Raw genomic sequence first — 17792 nt, 5'->3', positions numbered from 1 at the left:
TTGGAACGCAGTACAGTGCCGGACAAGCAAAGTCGACAATTTTGCTAACTCCCCAGGCGGAATTTTTTGGGACAAACTGAGTTCAGATTCGGACTCAGGGAAGCAAAAGGAGTCAAAAAATGCCCTTTATGGAATTTCCCACGGTAAAATGGGGGTGGCCAATTTTTTGAGCGAAAAAAACAAAATGTAATTAGGCCTAAAATGGCATCAGAGTCAATCTGAGTCAATCTCAGGTCAGCATTGCATCAACAGACATCATTGTGCACTGCCCAACCCTTCTATGTGACTTCTGTTTGCATACAGCCCACTCTGCCACTTTCCCTATAAGCCCCTTATGATATGCATCCATAAACCACCATGATTGATTAAAAAAATTGGTGAATCACGTTGACAGGACACTTATTGAGGCATTGCTGTGCCACTTTCTTTGCATCCTCAAATTTGACTTTGTAAATTTTACAGTACGAATGCTTGTACTAGCCTTAGTACTGAATAATATGAACATGCCATAAAAGAAAAGACTGAAGAAACTGACCATCTCAATAGGATTAAGCTCACAATGGAACTTCAGAAGAAAGATGCAGATGTGACCTCAAGCTTTTGATTTCTGCTCAAGAAGGGATTCTTGAAAAAAAAAATCATCCTGCCTGGTCAGGAGTCAGGCTATATAGCAAGTGTCACTCTTAAAAGGACAAATTGGAGAATACTTGGCCTTTATTGTGTAGACATCAAAGCTACATTCTGTAAGAGTCTGCTGCAATCCCTTTGCCTTGCCATTCTTGGTTGTCATCTTGCTTACTAAAAAATAACCATTGAACTTTGTCTGGCCCTCTCACACTCACTTCCACTCCAGGCATTGCTGCATATGCACTGACTTATTGTTGATGTTAGGACCATGTGTGTTAGGACCGCGTCCTAACACGTGCTCAGCACGTGATTTCACTGGCATTTCTTCTCGACTCATTCACAAGCTTCGGCTTGAATGCTTTCGACTCGGACTCGAACTGTTATCATTTACATGCTTATGCATGAACGCTTTTGTCTTGGCTTCGGATTGATCATCATTCACATGCTGATGCATGAACGCTTACCTACTATGCTTTCCCCTTTTGTTCTGATGACTGACGTCGATCGTGATCGGTCCCTCTTCTATTGTGCTTACTGATTGGATCACGATCGGTTCCTTACTTCTGATTGATGCGGACAGACATTTGATTTACTTACTATACATGGCTACATTCGCGAGCCGCGGAGTACGAACGATGACTGCGGCTTACTGATGTCGATCGTTGATAGTACTTAGTGTTTCGAAGCGCGGACCATATGTCCGTCCCGCCCTAAATAGTCCTGTACTATATATAGGGGAGCTGAGCTTCTCAGAAGCCTCAGCTCGTTCACTTTGTATACATCTTGATCTCAGCACTGCGCCCGGCGTCTGGCTGCCTTCCCAGCTCACGCTTCGCGATCTCTGTCAGATCTAAAGAACCATACGAAGTCTGACGAAGCAAGAGATTCGTCTCAACGCTCTCGTCGTCCTCTACTGCCCATCACCTTGTCAAGGACTCAGTAAGTCTTGAGTCAATCGTGGAACTGATAAGCTTCAGCCCAGGGAACCCTCCTCAGTGCATCACGTGCACGCGACTAAGCCTAGCCGGCTTAACACTTGAACGAGCTCACTCTTCCCTGCCCTGGAAAAACCACAGTAGCATCTTAGCCAACGGGATCAACCCAGCACCCCCATCATATACTCAGCGTTAGGACAAGTATACACAGGAGTAGCCTCGCATCGGCTACAACAAATCCAAGATTGATCCAATCGTACCGAAAGGATACCCACGCCCGTACCACAATAACCCGATCTACGTCTTCGAACACCTACCCGAGGACGTCGATCCAGACACCGTCTATTGTGACGAAGAGAACCGACACTTCTACATCGGAGGAATCCTCACCGGATTCTACACAGGAGTCGGGAAAGAAGAATTCTACAAGAAACCCTTCTTCGAGAAGGAAATCCACGCCGCACCCGAACTACAGACCACTAAGCTCGCAATCGTCGCAGACGAGCTCAGAAGAATCAAGCCTAAATCACCGCCACAACGACATCGTACCTCACCGAGGCACCACCCTTACAATCTACCCAGAGAAACAGCCAGTGGAAGTCGACGCTCTCAAAGAAACACACCTACCACATCCCCGACACAAGAGACCCCTTCCCAGACGAGCTTTCGAACTCTTTCACTGGACGAAAGCACCCAAGAAGAGCCTACTCAAGAACCAGATATAGGTGGAGAGCCTTCCGACGATCCCCAACCCCCGTCCAACGAAATGTCGACGAATCCCAGAGATTCTGAGTCCAAAGGACCGGCTATGGCCAAACCCACTCCCTTCGATGGAAACCGAAAACGAACGGAGCAGTTCCTCCACGAAATCGACCTGATGATCCTCGCCAGGAAACACGACTTCCCGGACGAGTTTACAAAGATCGCGTACGCCTTGTCCTACATGAAAGGAGGATCAGCAGGGATATGGGCGAGGAACTTCACCAAGGCCAGGAACACGAACGACGATTGGGACCACTACACGTGGAAACCCACGACCGACATGACCTCAGTCCGCCAAAAGATCTCGACGGACTTCGAGGAATTCGACAAGACAGCAGATGCCAGAGACAAGCTGGCCAGGATCAACCAAGGAAAGGAGTCCTTTAACACGTACCTCCAGTTGTTCGAGCAAATCGCCGAACTAGCAGGGGTTGATCTCGAGACCAAGAAGACGCACTTCCTACGGGGCCTCAAATGGGAGTTGGCCCGAGGAATTTATCAAGACCCAGCTGCACAGAAGACATGGGACGAACTAGTAGCCAAGGCCAAACGACACGAGACGATGCGCATAGAAGAAATGCGCGCACGAGACCTTAGGCAGGGGAAGTACCAAGTTTTCACCCCAACCAACTACTATTCGAACTTCGCCCCGACCCCACGTCACGAAAGGGAGCCCCAATACGCCCCTATGGACGTAGACGCAGCCGAATTGGAGGTCGACGTCATTCGTTTCAAGAGACTTACGCCGGAGGAAAGGAACCGGCTCTACAAAGAAGGAAAGTGCTTCTATTGCAAAAGGACCGGGCACATGGCACGCGAATGCCCCTCCCGACCCAGAAGAAGATTCCCTCCCCCTGCCCGGGGAAGATTCATTCCATGACCTCGCACTATGAGGGCCTTGGAATTAGAAGACGAAGAGCCTGAAGAATACCGAGCGGAAGAAGACAAACCAGGAGTAAACGGCGACATGATAACGGGACATCACCCAGACGAAATCGCCGAAGCACACGCTCACGGCGAATCAAAGGATTTTTAAAGTCTCTTCCACCGGCAGCGGGTGTGAAGAGAAGGATTCTTGCAGGAAATCGGTACGCTCCTCTGGCCAGTGACAATGCTGACCAAGAGCAGGGACATCCAGACACATTATATCTCTCCGAAATGAAAACTCGTGGTGCACCATCACTTCGGATCGAGACGGAACTCATAGGCAAGAATCGAAAGGCTGCTACACAGGCTCTGGTCGACAGCGGAGCAACAGGCATATTCATGCATCCCAACTTTGTGGAAAAGCATGGAATCAGGACGCAGAGGACTCCCCACCCCATTCCAGTCAACACAGTCCAAAACACGGAATTCAAAGGAGGACCGATCACGAGGTTCGCAGAACTCAAACTACGAGTCCTAGGCGAACAAGGGGGAGCCCACATCGAGTCGGCAAGATTCTATATTGCCGAAATTGGAAAAGAGGACGTCATTTTAGGAACCGACTGGTTACTGGAACACAACCCAGAGGTCGACTGGCACGCGTATGGACTACACTTCACCAGGTGCCCACCGACATGCGACATTATAGGAGGACCAGTCAAGGCAAAAAGGGCCTTCAGGAAACCAGGACGTCAAGAACCAGGAGTACGGCGCATGGTGACAGTACCGCGAAAGCGCGACTACTCAATCCCATTGCAGAAGCCAGGAAAAGGACAGCTAGGTCGGAAAGTGGGAAACACTACAGTACCACATCCGCGGATAATGCCTAAAATCCGGGGGTCGCAACCCAAAGGCACGAACAGGGAGTACTCGCTCAGGCCCCAAGCCAGAAATTACACGGCACCGACATGGGCAGAAGAGGAGCCCCAGGAAGGTGGTGGACCGCTATCGGCTCTACCTTCCACGGATCTAGACGAAGATGGAGTATACCTCGTCAGGTATCTGGAGACAGGGCAACTAGAAGCCCTGGAGTTATACAACGACCACGAGGAAGGATACGACATCCATCGCGTGGAAACCTCCGTCGCCAATACACCGGCACGCAAGGCGGAGACTGCCAAGGCAGCAATAGGCAAGCAAACGAAGCACACCAATTCACAAAAATTGGCAGAAGAGGCCTCGAAAGGAAAACCCGAATTATCCTTCGAGGAAATCGTACCCAAGGAATATTGGAGTTATAGGAAGGTTTTCAAAGGACGAAAACCCGGGAAATTACCTCCCAAACGACCATGGGATCACAAGATCGAACTCAAGGACGACATGGAACACTCGCTCAGGCCGAAACTTTATAGCCTCAGTCCCATGGAGCAAGAAGAACTCAAGAAATTCATCGACGAAAGTCTCAAGAAGGGATTCATCAGGGAATCCAAGTCGCACATGGCATCACCGTTCTTCTTTATCAAGAAGAAAAATGGAAAGCTACGGCCGGTAATGGACTACCGGAAGCTTAACGAAATAACGATCAAGAACAAGTATCCTCTCCCGATCATTCAAGAGCTACTGGATCTCTTGACAGAGGCGGAATACTTCTCGCTGGTGGACATCGACACTGGATACAACAACATCCTCATCGACGAAAAGGATGTCCACAAGGCAGCGTTCGTAACGAATCTAGGGATGTACGAACCTCTGGTTATGTACTTTGGCCTCACCAACTCGCCGGCGACGTTCCAAACCATGATGAACTCGCTTTTCAAGGACCTCATCTATGCAGGACGAGTGGCCATCTACATGGACGACATCTTGGTGTTCTCAAAGACTATGGATGAACACATCAAGACGATGAAACAGGTTTTACAGATATTGCAGGATAACGACTTGTACCTGCAGCCCTCGAAATGTCATTTTCACAAAACGAAAATTGACTATCTCGGGTACGTCATCTCTCATGGACATCTGGAAATGGACCCAATCAAGGTGGCCGGCATCATGGACTGGCCCACACCGACCAAAGTCAAGGAGGTCCAATCGTTTCTGGGATTCTGCAACTTCTATCGCAGATTCATCAAGGATTACTCGAAAATAGCTAGGCCGCTATTCGAGTTGACACAGAAGGAGCGCAGTTGGGACTGGACGACGGCATGCGAGGAGGCATTCCAAGCACTCAAGAAGATATTCATCTCGTCTCCAGTACTCGTCATGCCGGAAACCAGGAACCCCTTCCGCATCGAATGCGATGCATCCGACTTCGCTACCGGAGCAGTATTATCCCAAGTCGCCCCAGATGGGAAATGGCACCCGTGCGCATACATTTCCAAGTCGCTCTCACCCACCGAACGCAACTACCCGATCTACGACAAAGAGTTGCTAGCGGTCGTTCGAGCTTTCGAAGCTTGGCGACATTACTTGGAGGGCGCCGAGACCCCAGTAGACGTCTGGACGGATCACAAGAACCTCGAATGGTTCCGCTCAAGCCAAAAGTTAAACCGTCGGCAAGCACGCTGGTCGTTATTCCTCTCGCGTTTCGACTACAAGTTAACGCACAAGGCGGGGACGACCAATAAATCCGACGGTCTGTCACGGCGTCCAGACCATAAAGAGGGGGTGGAATTTGACAATTCAGGCGAAACGCTCTTGGAACCCAAACTTTTCGATCAAACACCGGAAAAGAGCCGAAGACCTTTCGCAAACGTCAACGCAATCACCACGGAGGACGAACTGGACCCCCACGAGATATGGCACATCAGAGCCACAGGACGAGGAGGTGTCACAATTTTTGACGAAGACCTCAAGAATCGAATCATAACAGCAAACCAGAAGGACAAGTGGCTACTCGAAACCTTAGCCAAGATCCAGGAGCTAGGCCCAAGAAGCATGAAGAAAGGCCTACAGGAATGGAACGAAGAAGACGGACTCGTCCTACACAGAGGAAAAATCTATGTTCCTCAGGACGAACAACTACGCAGAGACATCATCAAGTTGAACCACGATAATCTAGCCGCAGGACATCCAGGACAAAGAGGAACACTAGCAGCAGTGGGGCAAGAATTCACCTGGCCCAGAATATCGAACACAATCCACCAATATGTGGAAGGATGCGCAACCTGCCAATCTACCAAGAACGACACGCATCCGACGATGGTTCCTCTCCAGCCAACGGAAATTCCAGACCGACCGTTTGGAACGATTACCATGGATTTCATCACGGACCTTCCCCAGTCAAATGGATTCGACTCACTCCACGTGGTAACAGACAGATTCACGAAGACGGCCGTCATCACACCATGTCTAAAGAACATTGACTCAGACCGGACGGCCCAACTATTATTGGAGCACACGTGGAGAAGATATGGACTACCCGACAAGATCATATCGGATAGAGGACCCCAATTCGCGTCGAAAGTGGCACAAGCACTACTCAAGGAACTAGGGGTTAAATCGGCGCTCAGTACAGCATATCACCCACAAACCGATGGAGCCACGGAACGGATGAACCAAGAACTGGAGCAATATCTTAGGGCATTTTGCAACTCGTCACAGGCAATATCTTAGGGCATTTTGCAACTCGTCACAGGACGACTGGGCCGACCTCATTCCCTACGCGGAATATGCCCACAACGTACACCAGCACTCAGCCACGAAGAAGTCACCATTCGAACTTCTACACGGATACAACCGAGGGCGTATCCGGCAATTATAGGAAACACGAATGTCCCCACCGCCGACGCGCGACTCGAAGCTCTGCAACGTGCTAGGAAGGAAGCACAAGCCAGCCTCGAAATCGCAGCCGAAGCCATGAGGATACAGCACGACCGTTTTGGAACGGAGTTACCGCCTTTCAAGAAAGGAGACCAAGTATGGTTAGATGGGAAGAACATCCACACAGACCACCCATCGGAGAAACTAAGACCCAAACGATTTGGGCCGTTCGAGATTATCGACACTATCGGCACAGTCAATTTCAAGCTGAAGCTGCCGAACAGCTGGCAGCGCATTCACGACGTCTTCCATGCTAGTCGACTCACGCCCTACAAGGAGAACGCAACACATGGACCCAACTACCCCAAACCGGCACCAGACCTAATAGCGGGGCAAGAAGAATTCGAAGTCGAAAAGATCGTCGGAGCCCGACGCTTCGGAAGATGGAAGATCCTCCAGTACCTGATCAAATGGAAGGGCTATCCGGAATCGGATAACTCTTGGGAATCAGCGGATAACGTCACCAATGCCAAGGAAGCCGTCGCGGAGTTCTATAAACGACACCCGTCCGCACCTAAAGGAAGGGAAGCATCCATCCGAGTATTGACGGCCGACCTGGAAGACAATCGAGAAGCCGAGGAAGAGCAGGTTAGGAAACAACTCGAGAAAAGTCCTGATGGAAGGAGGCTCCTTGCCACAGGAAAGGACATGCGCCAAATCCTACAAGATCGAGAAGACCAACAAGAAGAAGATCGAATCACGAAGGCGCTGTTGGACCTGCCAGGAAGAAGGCTTCTAGACGAAGGATACACCATCCGACAGATTCAGCAAAAAGCACGAACGCTGAATCGACAGTTCAAGGACGACGAGTACAAACTCGAAGGTCGACGTATCGGGCAAACATACCTCGACAAGGGGACCACCCCAGCCAAGCTCAAAGAAAACGCAACCGCCCAGCTAAAGGACGTAAAAGATGCCGGCAACAGGAGAAGAGTCCAAGGCCTCCAAATCCCAGAGACGCTTTACTCGGCAAAGTTCAAGACATTGGGGATTCTGGAAATAGCGGCAGAACACGACAAGAAGGACGCCAAGCTCAAAGAAGAACTCCGAAAAAATCCCATCTGGAAGAAGCTTTTAGATACCGGAGCGACGGTTCCCCAGATCAAGAAACTACTCGAAGCACGGATGGCGCAGTTCAAGAAGCCATCAGCAACTTCGACATCAAGAAGGACAGGATCAAAGATCGACGATCAAGGAACACGATCACAGAAGCCCAGATTAGACTCGCCTCGATCAACGGCACAGCATAAACGATCGGACAGCCCTAATTGGCGAGTACGAGCCTACCAAGAACTACAAAAGCAGACGAGTCGTGGTTTAGCCTGGACAGGTAAACGACTATGAACCCCTTGAACCCCACTTTAGCAGAAGTCGCCGTTTACACCGCCGTCGCGACCGCCACCTTTCTCGCTATCTCTCTCGCTGCTTTTCTCGTTGGAGCCATCTGCCAGGGCTCCTGTCTCATCGCCAGTGACCTCGTATAAAAACGAGATCATCGTCGACAAAAAACCGTCATCCCGTTTCCCCAAGTTACATGTCCTTGACCATCCGCAAGTTCCACTTCCTCGAATCCCCTCGCTACATCATGGCGGATTTCCACCACGCAACCTACCCCCGCGATCGTTCACACTCTCAGTCACCTCCCTTCCTCCTACGCCCTGTTTCAGCCGCCTCCAGTGACTCTGACGACTCTTCCGACTCCCTCGCTTCCGTCAACCACATTGACGGCGTCACAGTGGACGACCCGCACTTCGAAATCGGCGTCGCCCGTCTCCCTAGTCGTCTCGAGGATCCCCACACACCTAATGCTGGGCAAATATTTGCTCAGTTCAACACCACCCCCCGAGTCCTCATCCCCGTTTACCCTTCCCCCATCTACGACTTGACTCATTACTTGAACCCGAATCTCGTCGGTGCGCTTTATCACATCACCTTCACCGACGACGAGGCTCCAATCATGCTGGACCAATCTGGGTTGGACGATCCTGCAAACTTCTTCTTCTATTTGCAGCAGATTGTGATGACACGAGCATATCAGGTGCATCAAGGACCGCTGAGCCGACACCAGATGACTCTTCTCTCGAATCTCGCCCTCACCAGTTATAGGAACAAAGGGCTATTTAACCTCCCAGCCCTTCGCAGCGACATGATCAGCTACCGTCCTACCGGATATACGTCCCTCGCAATGAATCTTCTCCTCCGACATTCCCCAGCCGAATGGCTCGACACTCTGGCACGAATTCCTTTCCGACGAAACACCATACGTTGGTTCCGCATTACGGGATTCGGAAGAGAGTGCCTAGTCATCGAAGAATACATGCCGGGAGGAACACTACCAGAACGACTATTTCCCACAAATAGTCGAGGAGAGCAACACGTCGCCGCGTACTGGTCTGAAGGATCTAATCCAGCAGACAATGAAAGACCCTGGTACATGGCAAGATCGGACGTCACGGTCGAGGATGGGTATCATCTACCTAGACCCGAGGAACTCCTCTGCGAGTCAAACACTGCGAGGCCCTCCGAAGACGTTGGACGCCTTCCTGTCACACCCCTCATCCTCTCCCTTCCTGAAACCCAAGAGTCATCACTGACGACGAATCTCCCCTACACACCCGCATCGCCAATTCGGTCCCCCCGGTCGGACAACACGACATCTTTTCGACATGCGGTCTCGGCCGAAAGAACCACGGTGGTTGCAAGACTGGAAGAAGACGATCCCATGCTCCCCGCGAGTCCTCCTCACGACTCCGATAGAACCGACCGGAATCGCGAGGCTCGTCGACCACTTCCGACGCTGCCCTCGGCACCCCCTGATGCATCCTCATCCGCGACCCTTGTCGGAGAAAGTCTCGCCCCTGTTGAACCGGTCGACACGTCCTCCTCTCACCCTGGGACGATTCCAGTCGCATCGGAAAGTTGGCACGAAGGAGCTAGTGCATCGGCAAGTGTCTGGCCCGCAACTCCCGCTTTCACTCCCTCTCCTCTTGGGTCACCTCCGGCACCAGAAGCCCGTTACTGTTGGGAATGCGGACGGCAAGGACACTTCCTCGCAGACTGCTCGATCACACGCATTCGGATGCGGACGGACGTCACCGCGCGTCACTTTATGCGCGATTACGACGCGCATCGCGGAGCCGTTAATCGACTTCGTCTGCAAATGGACAAAGTGGCAGAGGAGTACGGTTACCACAAGCAGGCCCTGGAACACATGATCACCACATCCATGTGGACAGGATACCCTGTTCGCTCCATCCCCACTTACGACGTCGACCACCCGCGCGAACCGCCGCCTACAATCGGTGCGCATTCCAAACACCGAAGACTTGTGTAAAAGGGGGGGTAGTGTTAGGACCGCGTCCTAACACGTGCTCAGCACGTGATTTCACTGGCATTTCTTCTCGACTCATTCACAAGCTTCGGCTTGAACGCTTTCGACTCGGACTCGAACTGTTATCATTTACATGCTTATGCATGAACGCTTTCGTCTTGGCTTCGGATTGATCATCATTCACATGCTGATGCATGAACGCTTACCTACTATGCTTTCCCCTTTTGTTCTGATGACTGACGTCGATCGTGATCGGTCCCTCTTCTATTGTGCTTACTGATTGGATCACGATCGGTTCCTTACTTCTGATTGATGCGGACAGACATTTGATTTACTTACTATACATGGCTACATTCGCGAGCCGCGGAGTACGAACGATGACTGCGGCTTACTGATGTCGATCGTTGATAGTACTTAGTGTTTCGAAGCGCGGACCATATGTCCGTCCCGCCCTAAATAGTCCTGTACTATATATAGGGGAGCTGAGCTTCTCAGAAGCCTCAGCTCGTTCACTTTGTATACATCTTGATCTCAGCACTGCGCCCGGCGTCTGGCTGCCTTCCCAGCTCACGCTTCGCGATTTCTGTCAGATCTAAAGAACCATACGAAGTCTGACGAAGCAAGAGATTCGTCTCAACGCTCTCGTCGTCCTCTACTGCCCATCACCTTGTCAAGGACTCAGTAAGTCTTGAGTCAATCGTGGAACTGATAAGCTTCAGCCCAGGGAACCCTCCTCAGTGCATCACGTGCACGCGACTAAGCCTAGCCGGCTTAACAATGTGAGTGTGATTTATGTGGACCTGCTATTCATGGTCTATCCAGTATTGATTATAATGTAATTTTTTAAGAACTCACCAGGTTTTTCATAGATGAGAGCTAGTCTCTGTCTTATGGATTATCAAGATCAATATCCTCCATGTCTTTTTCAGTGTCTGACTCAAATTCAGGTGAGTTTCTTGAGTGGATTGATTTTTTGTGAAGATGCTGAATTTTTAATGCATGTTTCTTTCTTGGAGGATGCCCTTGGGGATGCTTTGAATGCTACATAATTTGGTAGCCCAGTATGTCATGGTTTGGAAATGCACCACCATTACAGCCTTGGTAATTTTTTTTGGGACTATTTAAGACTACCATTGAACTCAGATAGAAAAATGGAGTTCATTGATGCTATTTCTGAGGCCCTACCATTTAATTTGGGGGTTGGCCAATTTTTTAAGGGTCAAAATCAATAAAATGTAATTTACGTGAGATTGGCTCATGGGATTTTGCTTGTAAGGAGCTCAAAATGCTCATTTACTGAATGCGCATCAATTCCGGTGGTTCCGGAGGGTGGGAAAATTAGTTAACTAAAATTGTTGACTTTGCTTGTCCGGCACTGTAGAATATTCCCATTGCCAGATTGTAGGCCGAGAAACGCCAAGGCCGGCCCGATGTGGCAATTATAGCATGAAGAATGATGAATGGAGGATATCGCGAGCCTGCTGAGACTGCCGAGAAGATGTAGGGGTTATTCATGGAAATTATCGTCGCCTCTGTTCGATCGCAGGCTGCCAGTCAGAGATGTCTGACGTCGAACGATCGTTTCACGACGTTTCGAAGAGGCGTGATTCCCACCGTATCGATATGAAACGCGAACGATGTACCCTTACGCCGTGCGAAGCCCTGTGCGTTGCCTCGAGACCTCGATGCCTGATCCAGAATAGCAGACTCAGTCATTGGCTGGAGAAGCTCTCCCTATCTACCTCGTCAACACAAACGCGGGGCATCGGTGGAGCAGCTCGGCAGTCGCAGATGTTTCGATGCGTCGCGCGCGCAGGTGTGAGTGCGTGTGATCCAGTCGAGCTTGGATCGACCATCGTGCGACGGGAACGGCAGTAGGAATGCGCGAGTATGGCAGTCAAGAAGTAGGACATGCGTACGTGTTCATGTGCGTCACGAGCGCTGGGCGCATATGCGTGCCTTGATCTCTAGAGACGCCTTTGTGGGCGTCACCGGGCACGGTGATTTTTGACGTCGCGCGTTCCTAGCATGCTTTCGATATCTGTGCTTTCTGATAGCTGGTGTAAAGAAAGAGGGCCAACGGCGGAGGGGGTTCGCTGCGTGCTCGAGGGAGACGCGTCAGCGTCAGCGTGCGCACTGTGGTAGGTCACAAGATACGAGGGTGTGAGCGGGTGTATGGAATGGAAGAGAGAAGACGCAGTGGACGGAGGAAGAGGGAAGGGAAAATGAATTACGTGATAGCATCAGCGCTGGCCGAGCTCGCCATCACGCTCGACGAGCAGCCGATACATTCATCTCCACCCCGCCGTACATTCTGAACGCCATCATTCAGCGAGCCCTCGTGGCCAACCCATCTTCATCTGGACGACGACATCCTCCACTTAATCAGGATCAGGATCATAGCCACTAGCTATCACCGCACCCGGATTCCATACCCAGCCGCACTCCCATCCTGCAGAGCCAGTCGAGGCAAATACACGCCCAAACGCAGAATACGGACCAACGCACCAGTCGCCGCTCAAACAGTGCTCCATTCGAGCCCTCGGACGAGCGAACGCAGGCGCGCACGCATCGACCGTGTCCCTCTGGCTCTGTGTGCAGCAAAGCACCTGCCCGCTATCACCGTCTGACACTCCCACCATCGCCTTCGCGGTCCACAAAGATAGTAGCATACCTCCCATTCCTCCGCCCATCTCACAAGCAACTCCGCAACCCTCGCTCGACCGCACATTGACTTCGAGACTCGACGGGGGCCATCACTGGTCAGCCTCTCTCTCGCTCTCCCCGTAGTCCTCGTTCACCCCTTGCTGGCACTCACCCAAAAATAGGCCGCAATGGATGACCCGATATCGTCGTCGTTGTCGTCATCATCATTGTCCTCCTCCACACCTGCGCTCGCAGCGCCCTCGACGCCCCCACCCTCCATACCCACTTCCGCGCCAATCCTGAGCCCATCCCCAGTCCCATCCTCTTCCTCCTCCCCCGCCCAGCGCGCGCGCGATCGCCCCCGCCTCCCCGCCGGCCCGCGCGCCCGCAAAGCGTTCCCGAAAGACGACTCGTATACCATCGGCCTCACGCACACACAGTCAAAGACATACGTGCACGGGCCCTCGTCGCACACACAGTCCCAGTCCCATTTCCAGTCGAGCTCGCCCTCGTTCGCGCTCGAAGCCGAAAATGAGTACGTGCGCTCTCGCTCTGCGTCCCCGCACCGATCGCTGCGCATCGGATCGTCGACGCACGAGTTTTTACCTCCGTACGCATCGCGCGCCAGTGCTGGCGCCGATCACCCCACGGGATCGGCCCGGTCCTCGTCCCCGCTGCCCTCGTCTGCTCAGGACCCACCGCCTTCACCTCCTACGACGTCCGACCCCTCACGCCTCTCCACATCGACGCCGATCAGACCCCACGCATCCCCACGCATTTCCACATCCACCGCATCCACGTCATTCACGTCCACATCCACGTCCACTGCGTCCACTTCTCATTCACCTCAGTTTCAGAGGTCGCCGGCAGACCCGACGCACAGCTCGCTCTCGCTTCCCCACTCGCCATCCTGGATCACGAATAAACCGCCATCTACACCGCCACTCACGCGCACCCAAACATCCTTATCGACATCCACCATGGCCTCGTCGATAACGCCCCTCGCGCCTTCTCCCATCCTCCGCAACCCTCCTTCTCCCTCCACCTCCTCCAACCTCGCCCCCTCCTTCATGATGCCCACCCTCGCCTCCACACGCACCGACACCAGCACGCCCCCCGCCCCGATCCCGGTCCCCAAACAGACCCTCCTCCCCCCCTCCCACCCCATGACCTTCGCCCCGCCCTCGCTCCCCTCGCCCACCTACCGCCCGCTCCCCTTCTCCGCCGCCCAGTGGACCTTCTCCTCTACCGAGCTCCAGTCGCTCGTCTCCGCCGCCATCCGCGACTCCGCGCGCGAGCACGCCATCCGCCTGCTCCAGCCCGCCGTCGTCGCGCCCGGCGGCGCGCTCGAGCAGGACCTCGAGCGCGCGAACGGCGAGCGTGCGGGCGCGCAGGCGCGGTGGCGCTTCGAGGCGGGCCGCCGGCGCATGCTGCTGCAGTCGCTGAACGCGGTCGCGCAGGCGCAGGCGGGCGCGACCGTCGGAAACGGGAGCACGATGAGCGTGAACGGCGGCGGGGACGCGGGCTCGAGCGCGCTGCAGGCGCTCGCGGTGCAGCTCGCGCAGGCGGCGACGGCGCTGGACGTGCAGACCGAGGCGCTGATCCACGCGGGCGCGCGCTCGGCGCAGCTCGTGCACCTGCGGGACGCGCACCGCGCGAGTGCGCTCGCGGTTGCGCTGCGGAAGCTGAACGGGAGCTATGAGCGGCGCGGGCGTGAGCTGGCGGGCGTGCGGGCGCGGGTGGAGCAGCTGGAGGCGGAGGTGGAGGAGGCGTGGCGGGTTGCGGAGGACGTGGCGAAGGCTGTAGATAGGGAGGCGAAGGAGAAGGCGGAGGCGGAGGCGGAGACGAGGGAGCGGGTGGAGGTGGGGGTGCAAGTCGAGCCCGATGTGGAGTCTGATTCGGGCGAGGAGAAAGAGGAGATGAGAAGAGAAGGGGAGAGAATGATGGTGGATGTGGAAGTACAGGTGGGTGTAGAGGAGTGTGGACACAATGCGGGCGATGTGAACTCGGCCGAAATCGCTAGGAACGCCCAAAACCAAAAAGAGGAAGACCACGAAGAAGAGAACGCACCCACAGTGTCGACCATTCCCTCACTCGACAATGTCGGCGCCGATGAGGCGCCGTGTGCCCTCTCGGACTCGGTTGCAGATCCCATCGCTACCCCAACCGCCACTTCCTATACCGACTCGATCACGCGTGGAGACCGTGGAGGCGCAGACGAAGACGAGGACGAGGACAAGAACGAGGACGAAAACGACAATGAGGACGACAACTGGGAGGAGACGACCACGATCGACGGCGCAAGCACAGTCATCTCGGACATGACGAGCATTCGCAACGTCGAAGTGATCGGCGTCACCGGCACCGCCGTCGTCTCCAAGGCACGACTCACCATGGTCGGGCCCAACCGCGACGAGGACAGGGACGAGGTAGCGCAGGAGCGCATCGCTCGAGCGGCGCAGCGACGCTCGACCGCGAGCCAGGTGAGCCGCGTGAGCGCCGCGCGGAAACGCAGCATGCGCGCGTCCAAGGCGAGCCTGCGCCTGCCGTCCTCGTCCACGACGAGCTCAGCCATGACCGCGGGCACGGCAACCACCTCGGGCTCCGTCGCAACCGTCGCCGCGAACTCGAAGACGAGCGTGCGTGCGATCCGGGGTCGCAGTCGGAGTCGCGGGCGCAGTGCGTCGCCGAATCGGAGCGGGCGGGTATCGGTGCCGCCGTTGCCTGTGATGATAGGGGCGGGCACGAGCACTAGGGGGGCGGGCGTGCAGCGGCGGAGTTTGGCGGTTGCGGGGATGGATCTGGCGGTGTCGCAGGCGCGGCGGGGGGCGGACGCAGAGGAGGACGAGGATGATGGGACGATGTCGTTTTTGGAGATGGAGAGGCAGGAGAGCGGAGAAGAGCAGGAGGCGGAACAGGGGCGAGAGCGAACGCAGAAACGGGAGTCGGGGCGTGGAGCTCCTCGGGAAACAAATGTCGAGGCTGAAACGAGGTCGGATCGAGGTGCGTGTCTTGGATTTCTCGACCGTCGCCGATACATGGGATTGCCATGACGTTGCGGTCGAGTCGCCAGCCTTGTTCCGCGCTGTCGGCGTCGATCGCAATTTCAATCTGCCCCTCGCCATCGTCCTTTTCGATCTGATTAGATCTCGACGGCTGACTGGGGAATCTTCACTCTGATTCTTCGCTTTTGTAACTTTATTCTTGCCTATGCTAACTCGATCTGCACACAGCCTCGCGCCCTTCATTCGAGAAGGTCCATCCATACTCGGCCAGCTTCGCATATACCCCCGCCTCCATCCCTAACGCTCGCCCACGCCCGACCTCACCGACCTCTCCCCGCCTCCTCGCCTCCTATACTCCCAATTCTGCTCCCGCCACCTCTTCTACCTCACGCCAACGTCCGTCCCCACCAGCGACATCGACCTACTCTCGTCCGCGCTCTCCGCGCTCTACTCCCGCCTTCGCGCTTTCCTTCTCGACGCCTGCGCTCCACAGCCTCGCGTCCCCTCTCGCGTCTGCGCGCGCGCAGGCACAAGCGCTACGGAAGGGAAAGGGAAAGGCGGGCTCGGACTCGTTCGTCCCGCTGCAGACGCCGCCAGGGCCCTGGACCTTGAGCGAGGCGCACAGCCGGAGCGGGGGTGGGCGCGTGAGTGGCGACGCGAGCCGGAGCGCGAGTGCGCTGGAGTTCGGGGAGCTCAGGGGGAGCGGGAGCATGAGCCCCAGTCTGAGCGCGAGCGCGAGTGGGCATTCGCACGGCACGGGGAGCGCGCACGCACATGGGCACGGCATTGGGCTGAGCATCGGTGGGAGCTGGGGCAGGCGCGGCAAGTCGCTCGAGTTTGCAAGTTCGACGTCCTCGGCATCATCTACGCCCGTGTCGGCGTTCTCGCCACTTTCAACACGCGCACGCGCGGGGGCGGGCTCCAGCGTGGTTGATTCTGAGGCGAACACGGGACAGGATGCGAGGCCGGGATCGAGCGCGGGGCTTGGAGGCAGTGTGGGTCGGAGCGGCGGCAAGGCGACGGCGTTGAAGCGGAGCATGTCCGAGCTGCTCAGTATCCGTCTTGGGCGGGGACGCCGGCGGTCGGTGCCTATGCGGTTTGCGGAGAGGGACGGCGATGTGTTGAGCGAAGGGGACGGTGAGGAGGAGTGAGTCTCTATTCCGACCCATGGAACATTGGGTGTGAAGCTACTTTCTGGGGCGTTATATTGGTGGTTTGTTGCTCGCGCGTTTGATCTTTGTATTTTTCTGTCTGTCTCTGCGCTTGTTCGCGGACGGTCTGGGTCTCGTTGGTTGCTCTGTCATTGTATTCCGCTCTTGCATGTCTCGCCTCGCGCCGCTCTCGGCGCTCTACCTACCTATAACAGATACACTTAACAGATACACTTCCTTGTCCCTCACGTATCTATCTCTCCGGCCCTCTTGCATCCTAGTCCTGCCTATGTCATCTCTGGCATGTGACCTTGTAGCCGATTTTCGGTCTATGTTCTTTTTAATCTCAGAAATCCGCCACTACTAACGTCTACTGTACACACCGCCGTGCGGTGAACCCTGCTTGACACGATCATCACTGTCTTATTTGTACTCACACTCCCTTTTCCCTTTTCTGAATTTGCTATGCTATTTCTCGGATATTTTGCGAGCTAATCATCACTCATTATGTGTCTTCACCTCTTCAATCTCATATCTAATTTGTGCTTCATGTTGTGCAATGCTGGCACTGCTGCACTATGCAGTTGATTTCAAGAACATAGTCTCAGGTTTGTTTGAATTTGTTTGCATCTTTGGAAAGAAATGTTCTTGG

At 54.4% G+C, this 17792-nt stretch overlaps 7 protein-coding genes across 7 annotated transcripts; 6 read left to right on the top strand and 1 right to left on the bottom strand.

Moving 5' to 3' along the window:
• Positions 1–44: 44 nt before the first annotated feature.
• HETIRDRAFT_419867 (uncharacterized protein) lies at positions 45–857 on the bottom strand (the record flags this gene model as incomplete). The annotated part of the gene is made up of 3 exons (XM_009550649.1): positions 45–218; positions 387–476; positions 843–857. The coding sequence occupies 3 exons, from the start codon at positions 855–857 to the stop codon at positions 45–47; spliced, it is 279 nt and encodes a 92-aa protein (XP_009548944.1).
• Positions 858–2328: 1471 nt separating this feature from the next.
• HETIRDRAFT_323693 (uncharacterized protein) lies at positions 2329–3204 on the top strand (the record flags this gene model as incomplete). Its single annotated transcript, XM_009550648.1, has 1 exon — positions 2329–3204. The coding sequence occupies one exon, from the start codon at positions 2329–2331 to the stop codon at positions 3202–3204; it is 876 nt and encodes a 291-aa protein (XP_009548943.1).
• Positions 3205–7655: 4451 nt separating this feature from the next.
• Positions 7656–11387, top strand: HETIRDRAFT_428501 (uncharacterized protein; the record flags this gene model as incomplete). The annotated part of the gene is made up of 7 exons (XM_009550647.1): positions 7656–8337; positions 8373–8485; positions 8563–10309; positions 10929–11019; positions 11058–11117; positions 11242–11285; positions 11320–11387. 7 exons carry the CDS (start codon positions 7656–7658, stop codon positions 11385–11387), a joined length of 2805 nt encoding a protein of 934 aa, XP_009548942.1.
• Positions 11388–11975: 588 nt separating this feature from the next.
• On the top strand, positions 11976–12349 carry HETIRDRAFT_453242 (uncharacterized protein; the record flags this gene model as incomplete). The annotated part of the gene is made up of 4 exons (XM_009550646.1): positions 11976–12002; positions 12045–12156; positions 12214–12253; positions 12310–12349. 4 exons carry the CDS (start codon positions 11976–11978, stop codon positions 12347–12349), a joined length of 219 nt encoding a protein of 72 aa, XP_009548941.1.
• A 214-nt stretch (positions 12350–12563) lies between these two features.
• Positions 12564–12968, top strand: HETIRDRAFT_419865 (uncharacterized protein; the record flags this gene model as incomplete). The annotated part of the gene is made up of 2 exons (XM_009550645.1): positions 12564–12619; positions 12671–12968. 2 exons carry the CDS (start codon positions 12564–12566, stop codon positions 12966–12968), a joined length of 354 nt encoding a protein of 117 aa, XP_009548940.1.
• HETIRDRAFT_410649 (uncharacterized protein) lies at positions 12650–13708 on the top strand (the record flags this gene model as incomplete). The annotated part of the gene is made up of 2 exons (XM_009550644.1): positions 12650–13100; positions 13173–13708. A coding segment is annotated over exon 2 (536 nt), but the record flags the coding sequence as incomplete, so codon positions are not given.
• Positions 13709–14411: 703 nt separating this feature from the next.
• Positions 14412–17689, top strand: HETIRDRAFT_151432 (uncharacterized protein; the record flags this gene model as incomplete). Its single annotated transcript, XM_009550643.1, has 2 exons — positions 14412–15987; positions 16218–17689. The coding sequence occupies 2 exons, from the start codon at positions 14412–14414 to the stop codon at positions 17138–17140; spliced, it is 2499 nt and encodes an 832-aa protein (XP_009548938.1). The 3' UTR covers positions 17141–17689.
• Positions 17690–17792: the final 103 nt, after the last annotated feature.

The sequence above is a fragment of the Heterobasidion irregulare genome, assembly GCF_000320585.1.
Source record: "Heterobasidion irregulare TC 32-1 unplaced genomic scaffold scaffold_08, whole genome shotgun sequence".
In the NCBI taxonomy this organism is placed as follows: Eukaryota; Fungi; Basidiomycota; class Agaricomycetes; order Russulales; family Bondarzewiaceae; genus Heterobasidion; species Heterobasidion irregulare.
The sequence above is the reverse complement of the archived record's forward strand: the minus strand, read 5'-3'. Positions and strand labels throughout refer to the sequence as shown.